The sequence below is a fragment of the Nestor notabilis genome, unplaced genomic scaffold, assembly GCF_000696875.1.
Source record: "Nestor notabilis isolate BGI_N333 unplaced genomic scaffold, ASM69687v1 scaffold28146, whole genome shotgun sequence".
NCBI lineage: Eukaryota > Metazoa > Chordata > Aves > Psittaciformes > Psittacidae > Nestor > Nestor notabilis.
Genome location: NW_009932981.1, coordinates 15,221 through 27,056, shown reverse-complemented (window position 1 = coordinate 27,056; position 11,836 = coordinate 15,221). Strand labels below are relative to the sequence as shown.

The 11,836-nt window shown below is 38.8% G+C and overlaps 1 protein-coding gene across 1 annotated transcript; it reads left to right on the top strand.

Annotated features, from left to right (window-relative positions):
* Positions 1–726: 726 nt before the first annotated feature.
* LOC104400651 (activin receptor type-1) lies at positions 727–9,654 on the top strand (the record flags this gene model as incomplete). The annotated part of the gene is made up of 4 exons (XM_010016651.1): positions 727–1,002; positions 4,681–4,878; positions 8,354–8,484; positions 9,217–9,654. Coding segments are annotated over 4 exons (740 nt in total), but the record flags the coding sequence as incomplete, so codon positions are not given.
* Positions 9,655–11,836: the final 2,182 nt, after the last annotated feature.

Genomic DNA, 11,836 nt, shown 5'->3' with positions numbered 1-11,836 from the left:
TTTCCAACCCAGACCATTCTATGATTCTACGTCAAGGTCAATTGTTGGAAGTGCTGAGTAGGCTTACCTTGGCTGTGAATGTGAAGCTGGCACAGCATATAGTGTCTGTTTATTGGGATATGATGTGCATTTAACCTTTTTCTCACAAGCCTGCGCTAGTTGTTTGTCCTTAAAAATGGAAATAATTTCTTACATTTCTTATGACTTGCCTTTTTGCGGTATTGCTTCTTTCCTGTTGAGTGGACAGCAGCGGATGTGCTACAACCTGGTACTCTTTTTGTTTAACTGGATACTTCCCCACCCCCAAGTCCTTAAAAAAACAAACAAACAAAAAAAAAACCCAAAAAACAAAGAAAAACCCCAAACCAACCCTTTTTTTCTTTTTTTTTTTTTTTGAGGGGTGTGTGTTTTGCTTTTTTTGAAGAACATGTGACCCTAACAAGTAGTTGTGTTTGCTGTGACTGACAAAGTGCATAGATACATTCTTGTGAGTAGACTTGAGTTAAGAGTTCCAGAATATGTCAGCTCTTTTTTCATCGTGGTAATAACTGCAGTCTGTTTTCAGTGCAGTGTAATTGTGGAAAAGTTTTACATAAACAGAGTTTTAAATTACAAGAGCGGCCTAGTAACGTTGATTCTTTTCTTGAGAGTCTTGAAGGAACTCTGTCATTTATGTTGTTTCTCCTTTTTTTTTTTTTTTTTTTTCCTTCTCCTTCCTCTCTGTAGGTTTCATTGCATCTGATATGACTTCCAGAAACTCTAGTACCCAGTTGTGGTTAATTACCCACTACCATGAAATGGGGTCTCTGTATGACTATCTGCAGCTCACTACGCTGGACACCGTCAGCTGCCTACGTATAGTACTGTCCATAGCTAGTGGTCTTGCACATTTGCACATAGAGATATTTGGAACCCAGGGGAAGCCTGCCATTTCTCACCGGGACTTGAAGAGCAAAAATATCCTCGTTAAGAAAAATGGACAGTGCTGCATAGCAGATTTAGGTGAGTTTATTTCAATGCTAATATACTTGTGCATTCCTGCAGGAATCAAATATATTGGATAACTTCCAACCATACAAGTCTTAAAGTAACCTTAAAGTAACCTTTAAATGATGTGGGATTACCCTGAAGGTTTATGGCAGCCACTAGATGGCACTTACAACTTGGAAATGCTGCTCCACTGCTGAGGAGCCCCAGAGTAACTTCTGCGTTTGGGAGCAGAGCTGATATTTTCCTGGGTTTTTGATGTTAAATTCCATCCACAGATCCCAGAAGGCAGCAGTGACTAGGCTGCAGCTCATTTCTGAATTAATAAAGGTTTTCCCACTTACAGTCTCAGAACAATGTGCTCACTGTCCCAAGCTCTGTAGGTCCATCCAGCTTGCTTGAGTCTTTCACCAGTTAATTCAGCAAGCCCAAAATTGTGTTCTCCATGACCAGCTGGTTTTAGACTTTAAGCTGGTAGGATGCTGAGAAACAGTTGCAGCTGTGTGGCTCGTCCACACGTTAGGGTGTCTGACAGTAATTTACCCTTGTCTCTGAAGACAAGAAAATAACAGTAAAAAATAATATTGGGGATTCATTGGCTAGACAAAAAGTGTATTAGGAAATGGATTTTTTTTTTTTTTTCCAGTAATTCCACTGCATGATTCTTACTGCTTTTGCCTGAGGGACGTGAGATACACACAGGGAAAACATGAAAGCCACACACCTGGGCCAATCTAATTTTGCAGAGGAAACAAAGTAAAAAATGAAAAATTAAAATACGAAACTTCAGAGATTCGCTTTTAAATAAATTTGTAGTTTACACTGAGGAGGGGCAGCGTACACTGGTGTCGATTTGACATCACACTATGAAGTGAAATCTATTACATTATTTATCTAGAGGCTCCACATAGTTGAGAGATTTTCTGAGAGCAGCAATAAACATTTCTTAGTTTTTTATTGTGGTGAAATAGTGTTGTGGGTTTGGTTTTTTTGTGGGTTGTTTTTATTTTTTTTTTTTTATTTTATGTGAAATCCTCAGGCATGAATCTGACATGTTTCTTCCTTATCTGTAAAGGAGAGTTACCAAAGATTTTGTTGCCTTCTGGCATGTATTTATGCCTTCTTTTTTTTTCCTGTATAGCTTTGCTTTTTGCATTTTTTTTTTTTTTTTTTTTTGTATTTTGTTTTTTTGTGTGGTTTTTTTTTTTTCTTTTTCTTTTTTTTTCTTTCCTTCCTTATCTGGTCTCCTTCTCTGTTTCAACACATGCATGATACAAGAAAAATGGCACCTAGAGACTGGTAAGTATGAGCAGGTGGAAAGATTCACTACAGCTGCCCAGAGATGAGCTGGGCTTGGGTTCTGTGGGTCACACCAGGTTCTGGACTTGCAGTGTACCCTTTAAGAATGGGTGTCAGTTCTCAAAGCAGAGAGGAAAAAAATTGCTTTGATGTGATCTTGTAGCTGTCTCTTTTGCCGGCAGCCTGGGTGTTTGTCGCCATTCAGTCCTAGTCCTAATGGCTGACAGCAAGTGCGAGAGCTTTGTGAATTGGTTGCTTGTCATTCACCAGGTGTCCTGGAAACCAGTATCCTGACCAGCAACCCGGGTATCCGGAGTTGCAGTTGCAGAACTGGCCATTTCAAATATATTCTAGCTAAGCAGAAACTGTGTGATAAAGTCCAAGGATGGATGTCAATCTTCTTCAATCTGTCAGCACTGTGGAGAAGGTCTGCCCTTCTAAAGTGATTTGCATGCATGGTAATAGGTCTTAGTTGGGCAACTTTATAGAACAGCAGAATAACATTTGTACAAAAAGAAGAAAGACCCTAGTCCTCCTCTTAACATCTTCCATCCCCTTGCCCCTCCATGTAGAGTGATGAATGTCTGGTATTGGTGGGGAAGGTACAAAGAATGCTAACAAAACTTTTTTTTTTTTTTAAATTATTGTTATTTTAGCTAAATTTTGGTTCTAGCAGATCCTCCAGTATACTAAAGAGGATATTTTTGTCTTGAGAACCAGCGTGTTTCATAGATTTGTATGCCTTTCAAGCCTTTTTTTTTTTTTTTTTTTTTTAAGAAGTATTATCTTAAAGAGCTTCTCTGACAAGCACTTACGCAGACTTAAGTTAAATATGCATTGAGATCTCCTGAGGTGAAAAGAAACTGAAGCAGTGCAATATCTGACTCCTGATTCTTGTAAACAGCCCAGATGTCCCATGATGAGACCCCGATTACAACATGGTTGTCCCCTGACCTTGTTGCAACACTTTCTCAATTTGTAGTGTACAGGATGCTGACTTGCATCCCTCAGCCGTAGACCTTTGACCTGTCAATCTATTGAATCTAGTTTGCCCAATTTGGATGGACTATTTTGATTTTTATCAAAGTGTTCTCCAAAGTCTTGACATCTTCAGTTTGCCAGGAAATTTGTTTTTTAACCTTTGTTTCCAGTGTGCAAGTTGTTTTGTTTGGTTGGTTTTTTTTCCATTGGCTTTTTTATTGTTGGTTCCCCCCGTCCCCCCCGAAAAATATTATAGTCCATACATATTGTAACATCTAATATAAATATGAACAAATGCGTACCAACAAGTGTGTGTAAATGTCCTGTATGTGTGTGTGTATATATGACAAAACATTTTTATCTGGAGAGCAAGCTTTCCAAGTTATCTTCTCGGTAGTCATGGGGTTAGTAGATAGGTCATTCTAGAAGTGCCATAAGCATTTTCTTAGTAGCTTAAAATTACTTGAAGTGCATTTAAATTGTAGCTGAGTTTTCCAAACTTTTGTTATGTTGAAGTACAGACTGTTCTTTGGAAAGAAAAAAAAATTATTAATGGCCTGGTGATAGGCTAATTTTTGTGGGACAGAGTTAATAAGGTTTTTAAGTTTCATCTAAAATAAACTTGTGTTAAATGTAAATAGTATATATGTTCTTCTTACAAGATTTCCTGAGGAAATCAGGGAGCATTTGTGTTGTCCATTCTATTGCTTAGTTATGTCATGCACCTGCTCCTGTTCAATTTGCAGTGCTCTCTGTTTACCATGGCAAAATGAGTACTCTGCGTGTTTCCAAATTTACAGTAATTTAGTCCCTCACATAATGTTCTTTGCTTAAATGTTTAGTAATTAGTAGAAACCAGGTAGAGTGGTTTTGACTGACTCATTTTAGATCAGCTTGAGGATGTTTATTTTTCAAGCTACTGCAAATACGGTGTTTTTTATTTTCCAGCTTTATTTTTTTAACTTGTGTATATCCATCATGTGGTGTTTTTCTTCTCTTTTCCCCACAGTTCAGATATATCCACCTACCCAAAAGTTCTATAAATAAATTTGAATGCTGTGTCAAATTGTTTTCTTCTAAGTAACAGATGCTTGGCCTTCTGCATATACGTGCCTAGAGCGCTGGTGACATCCAGTGGCTGCAGAACACTTAATGACAACATTTTGCAAGAGTGCAATAAAATGCTTAATGGTAATCCCTGAGGAGATAATTGGTCTAAGTCTACGGACACAGTGTCTGTTTTTGATAGCTAGTTTGTAGCTGACCCAGTTGGTCTTTGGACAGTTGGTTTCTCAGCTCTTTCTTTTTAAGAAACTGTCTGATGGGTATCACAGCTCCATGTAATTTTAAATGTATGCTGCTATAGTTTTAAAGGGAGTTTTTACAGTGGACTTTTATTTTCCTTTCCTTCAGGCCTTGCAGTTATGCACTCCCAAAGCACGAATCAGTTGGATGTGGGGAACAATCCTCGTGTGGGTACCAAACGCTACATGGCTCCAGAAGTCTTGGATGAAACTATCCAGGCAGACTGCTTTGACTCGTATAAAAGGGTTGATATCTGGGCTTTTGGGCTAGTCCTTTGGGAAGTAGCTAGACGCATGGTTAGCAACGGTAAGTGTTTAGGACTTCTTTACTTGTTTTTTTAGAAAGAGTTGAGTAAATGGTAATTTATAGCAAAGCATCAGCTGCCAAAATGCATGGGATGCACAATAAAATACTGGACCTCTGAAGTATGGTAATTCCTGATGCCTTGTTGCCTGTGTTGAAGTTGTTGGTGTGAGAGAAGAAAGAGGTTCCTCTGTGATGTTCTAAATCATGATGAAAAATAATTCATACCAAACAGTTACATTTAAAATTTTAGATCATAAAATCTCTAAACTTTTTCCATGTGTTGGGACCATCAGTGCTTACCAGGGATAGGTGCTTCCACATAGGCACTGTGTAGAGTGTTGTCTGTTTGAACATTGCAGCTGGCCTACATGATGACAAAACTTCACACGTAAGCTTTTGATAAGTTTGTTTTCATTGCCAATCTTGAATTTTGAGTAGTTCATCTGGAATCTGTCATGCCACAGTGTTTTGGAGGCTGGTAATCCTTTGTGGAATATTACATGTCTTGTTCCCTTTGTTTATGAATAACACATTTGTACTTGTCTGTGTATACTCTATGCAATGTATCTAAAAATACAGAGTCTTACCTAGTTACCTCTTGAAATGAAAATTCCATGAAACAGTAGCTATAATCTAAATATTCCTGTGCTGAAGGTTCGATACGTATTGTTGCAGTAACTGCAGTTCACAGACAATTTACCTGAGCTACCTTTAAACTAGCAAGCTTATATTATGTGCTGGCAGCTTTGCCAAGATGGTATGAAACTCAGGATGGACTGCAGACCTACCAGAGATGATAGGTAAATGCTTCAGTAATTTTTTTTTCAGGCTGAGCTCAGTGCCACCATGGAAGAAGTAATACAGAGATGTAATGACACTTGTTGTGCCAGCAGAGCCTTAAATTTAAGGTGATGGTGTTACTAATTCCATAATACTTCTTTCCAGTTGCTCCATATTTCTGTCTGTTTCCCTAGGTAATTACACTTCCTTGCACTGGTTTGAAACAGAGCAAACATTTTCTCTCAAATATGAGTGTTCAGCTGTGTGGAAATCATTACTTCATCAGGTGGTTGGTCAGATAACCCTGTTTGATTTGTAGTAAGACTTTGGCACTGGACTGAGCATGCTGAGGTCAAGGTAGCGTGCTAGGGTGTGCCTTAGGTGGGCTAGAGTCACTTGTTAGTGTATATGCTGCTATTCCATACTGATGGACACTCTTCGTATCTCATTTACTGGGTGGAGATGCAAAGTCCATTCCAGAAAGTCGGCCTGATTTAATACTTCAGTTTGTGGAGACTGTGAAGTTGTAATCTGACTAATAAGTCTGATGTATTGAAAAAAACCAAACCAAAAAACTTTACAAATGTTTATTTTAAAATTTTCAATTTTAAATATTTTAGTATTTTCTTTACACTTATCTAATGGTCCTCAAAGTGAACTAATGATTCTTGGTACTTTTCTATTGTGGCTTAATATAAGGAGGAAAGTGTAATAGGAAACTCCTTCACTGCAACCAAGAGTGTTTGGCTATTGTCTTTGTGCTGTAGCAGGAGCCACTCAGCATTTTTCTTTGTACTTGGAAATGCAGTTTAAGGCCCCAAAACAGTATTTAACTCTCTTTAAATAGACCAGTCCTTGTTCCTTGTAGAGTGGTTGCTGCTTTTCAAGTGTGCTCCCTTCCTAACGTGCAGTGCCCTGCATCATCAGTACCTGGTGCCAGGCACTTAGGGTTTTGTTCCTTGTGAATCTTCACTATTGTTCTCAGTATTGGGATATTAATAGTGACACTAGAAGATAAAAGATGGTTACTGCTCAAAGCCACCCCTGGTGTGTGATCATCATCATTATGTGTGCAAGGATGTGTCTGTTGCTTGGGTGTTTTGCGTAGATCTTGCTTTGCTCCAACAGTTACAGCTGCACATGCATAGGATGACTTGACGCTAAAGGAATGAGGAATAAAGGTGAAGAAAATGTGGATGTATGTGCAAGTTCTAATTTATTTGAGCAGCAACCACAAGAGATGCAATATATTATAAATGGCAGAAGTCATCTTAAAGCTGTCCAGAGAGCGGCACGCTGTAAGTCGTGCTGAAGGGACTGGGGCATTCCTTGTAGGAAGTGGCTGGCTTTCCAGGGCATGGGCAAAAGAAGTGTGTCACAGTTCAGTGCTGGCTTTGCTAGGGGGGGCGGTGTGGGCTAGAGGTCACAGTGGCTTACTGATGCTGCTGGCAGGCTGCTGTGGTGGAGCCAGCAGTGGTCCCTTGGGGGCTGTGATATTCAGCTGTGGTAGATCGAAGTGCTCTAGAATGGCTCTATTGGAGTAAAGGCTAGACCCACCTCATTTCTTTCTTATTACTGTGCGGCTTATCTGTAACAGCCAGTTATGTACCCTATACTTTGGAAAAGGACCCCATGAAAACAGTAAATTAGAGTCAGACTTTTCTAGTGATAAAGTTCATCTGTAATATCCTAATGACCCTGGAAGCATTTTCAGAGCTATATGATGTACCTCTGAAGTTCTGCCTTTGACTTGTATAAAGCCACTACTATATTTGAAATGGAAGCATGGACTGTATGGGTACACAAGAGGTTTTTTGTGCTCTTGAGTTCTCACAATAAACTTTATTCTGTGTTCTGGGAGGAAGCAGGAGGAGTGTAAAGCCAAAAGTTCAGCCCCGTAGGTGATGTTTGGTGTATGAAACTGATGAAACAGCAGTGCTGCACACATGCCTTAGAGAGTAGGAAAAAGGCTTTTCATCCTGCTAGTTTGATGTAGGCTGGCTGACCTACACCATACACACATACAAACTCAGTGAGAGCACACATACAAACTCAGTTTTCAATGCACAATCCTAGAACATGCATTCAGACACTGGGTGCCACAGGTTTTCAGGTGTTTGGCTTTGTGATGGCATGTGGTGCCAATTATCCTAGATATTTCACTATTTATAACAAGAAAGAAACTATTTGAAGCACCAGCGTGAGCGTCTGTACATGCTGACATGCTTATTGGACACTTTCAAGAATACTATGCGAAGTGTGTGGTAAGCCTATTAAAACCCACAATGCAGACTTTTTTTTTTTTTTTTTTTTTTTTTTTTTTTTTTTTTTTTTAGATTTTTATTTGCTAGTAGAAATCCCAGTTTTATGGTGGTCAGTAAATCCCCGTGCATTATAAAAGATGGGCTTTTGGGAAGTGAATTTATTCCTCATGATTTCAGCTCAAGCATCTGTAAAATGGATGTAGTTTTTTGTGGGACTGTAATAGGAGCCCATTAATTAACATTTTGGGTAGAAAAAGCTGTTTCTGTGACAGTGCTATTTTGTTGTTTAATGGCTGTTTGACGCAGTGGTGTTAACTTTTTAAAGATGTTTCTGCTTTTTAGACAGCTAGGTCATGCATTCTCTCTGTGCAGAAATGCTGTTTAACTGAGACAGTCATTAAATAATGCATCTCTTGTTTATGTCTCACCAGGTATTGTGGAAGACTACAAACCACCATTTTATGACTTGGTTCCAAATGATCCCAGTTTTGAAGACATGAGAAAAGTGGTCTGTGTAGATCAGCAAAGGCCGAACATTCCCAACAGATGGTTCTCAGACCCTGTAAGTGGGTGTGCCTGTGGGTGGTTTGCAGAAGATACAAGCTGACCTTTCTTCTTTCGAAATAAAGTCATGAAAGTTATTTTCAGTTATCACTTGAAATTGAAATATTCTCAATGCTACTTGTTAGGAGCATTACCTGTACAGATTGCAGAAGTGTCCTGGCATGGACCTTTATGTTGGAGCTGGAAGAGCAAATTTAGTTGTAGTAGTGAGCAAACCTGTGACTGTGGAGTCTGAGCTATTCACAGATTTCCCTTTTAGAAGCATGATTTAACAATAACTATTTTAAAGCTACTCTTTCTATGTTGTTTTTTGTCCAAGGGAAATGAATTTTTTTTTTTTTTTTTTTCCTTTTTTTTTTTTTTTTTTTTTTTTTTTTTTTAAAAAAAAACAAAAGGTAGCTTGTGTATCTTGTCTGGCTTCCTTCATGAATCTTGCAGGAGTCAGTTTCATTGAAAATAGGTTCTGTGGAATGTTTTCTTCATTAGGAACTCCATTGTTTAAAACTATGCTAGCTTGTTACCCCAGCCAGCCCTTTGTCTGGTTATTCTCTGGGTTTAACCAAGTTGCCAAACTTGGGGGTTTTCAATACCTAAAAGCTCTCTGTACGTCCTGAAAATTGAGTATTAATACGGCTGTAAAACCCAATCTAGTGCTTTCTTGGCTTGTTATTTGTGGACTTAATATGTATTTTGTGTTGTGTGTGTGTTTGTTTTTTTTTATTCTTCCCAGACATTAACATCTCTTGCCAAGTTGATGAAAGAATGCTGGTATCAAAATCCATCAGCAAGACTAACAGCCCTGCGAATCAAAAAGACTTTGACCAAAATTGATAATTCCTTAGATAAACTGAAAGCTGACTGTTGACCTTCTTCTCGTGGTGCTCTCCTGATAGGAAGGCGTTTGTCTGGTTCAGAAGTAGTCTGGACAGACAGTTTATACAATTGGTCCCCATGTGGCTACTTATAGAGGCAGAAGTTCTTACCAAGCCGTCTGTGTGGGAGACATCGGAACCATATGGACTTTGCTCAGTGACTACAATGGGCATTTCACAAATGGTCAAGCTATAAGGACTTATGCTGGATGTACTGTTGCAAAGGTAGTGGCCTGAAGGAAGACAGAGAAATCCTAAGACAAGATCAGGGCATTAAATAATGGCTTTGAACAGCTCTTTTTTTTTTTTTTTTTTTTTTTCCCTCCTTTTTTTTTCTTTTTCTTTTTTGTTTCTTTTATCTTTTTTTTTTTTTCTTTAATTTTTAATTCTCCTAATCACTCCCAGGGCGAACACATGGAAGTGGTAAATTTTAATCAGCAATATTACCTGTGCTTCTCTTCTTTATTGCACTAGGAATTCTTTGCATTCCTTACTTGCACTGTCACTGTTAATTTTAATGACATGACTTGCCAAAAATATGATTGGCTGTACACTACATTGATCGATGCCTGAATAATAGGAAATGAATTTGGTAAACTGAAAATGTAACTGTCAGATTTTAGCTGCATTTTACATGTGTACTGATGTTTACAATAATGCTGAACATTAGGAACTTCTCGTTTATACAAAACTTGCAAATTATTTATTACTAGTGCACTTGCCAGTTTTTTTAAACTGTAAAATAAGTGCATAAAGTTAAAGCTTATTTTTATGTGGCCTCTTTCATGATTTCTTACACAGATGTTTTTGTAACACAATATAACCTGAAACATAAATTGTTTTCTGTATTATCATATTACAACTTGATAGTCACATTTTAAGTGCTTCACATTTGTAGGTGTGTGGTCTGTAACATATTTTCAGTTCAAATACGGAACATATATATAGCCATTTCCCACATGACGTTGTGTCTAGTATCTTACTGATCTAGAAAAGGAAAGCAATGGAGGAATTAACTAGAATTTTAGGTCATGAATGCTGTGGGGAAAATGCATTTTATTTCTTCTAAGCTATATAATATGCATTTAAACTCTGCCAGAAAAATAACTATTTTGTTTTAATCTACTTTTTCTATTTAGTAGTTATTTGTATAAATTAAATAGAATGTTTTCAAGTCAAACAAAAGTGTTTTAGTTCTCTTACTGCCTGTCAGTAACAAAGGTGTACTAATGCAGCAGTGGGTATCGCCAGTCATGTGCTTGCAGGTGAATAGAGCTGGTCCAGGACAATACCAGGTGGAACAGTGAGGGACTGAGGCTGTTAACAGTTGTTTGTCTAGGTGTGTTTTTCCTGAACTGGATCCCAAAATAGTACAGCAGGGAACTGGTGTACTCTCCTTAGACGTGACTTCAACCATGTCCAAACAAACCTCCCAGAGCACATCTTGCAGGAGGAGGAATGCCATCTCTTATCCTTATGGGGAAGAACTGAGCTTTGTACGCAGAGAACTATTTTCTCTGCCTGTACCTCATTACTCTTATTTGTTATGCCAAGTGGAAGAGTAACTAGGAAGGGGCAGTACCCTTTCATCCTTGATAAAGAACTCCTTTATTCATGGGCTGACATGCTCCATGTAGTCTAAGGACCTGAATAGTAATCAGTCATTGAGACATGCTTCCTCTCTGGGTTAAATTTCTCTGAGGTTCCCTTCTGTGCTTTAAGTCCAGAAGGTTCTGCTCTCCTGTTTCTCTATAATTCTTCCTTCTCAGCACCAGTCTTCCTTGTCTGACTCCAGCCAAATGGCATGCCTTTCTTTTTCTGCATTTCTAGTGTAGAAGTAGCAGCCAAGTTTGCAGGGTGTGTACTATGTGAGGCTAAGAGGTAGCATGGTACAGTCACTCCGCAGAGCAGACTGAATTGATACCAGTTGCTGGGTCTCTTAATTATACTTGAAGAGAATCTGAGCAGATACAGTGCTGAAAAAAATATAAGAAAAGCAGTACCTGGTTAGTTGTTCTTGTTAGGTTTTAGTAGGAAGTTAAAAGCTCTGTTGCCTGAATGCATTCTGGTTTGCTTTAAGCTTGGTTTTGTATGTGATGCACACTGAGCTAACTGTTCAGTAACTGCAGCCCAGGAGGGACAGTATTTCAGCACCAACACAGGCTAATCAGTCTGTTGGAGTGAAGATGCTGTATCAGTGGAAGTAACTAGTGACAGTTACAACTGCAAATAAGTATCTGTATTGGTGATAATCTTTTGATACAGAGCATTGCTGAAGTTCTAGGTGCCTGGTGCACACATACGTGTATTTCACTGTATTTATATGATGGAACAGGCACTGGTTTTTAACACAAAAGGGGAGTGAGGCAACCCCCTGTGGGAGCTGCAGGCTGCTGCAGTGCTCAGAACTGAGGACAGCTGGGGATGTCTGGACAGTGGAGGGAGAGACAGGAGGTGGCTCTAGCAACAGACACGGAC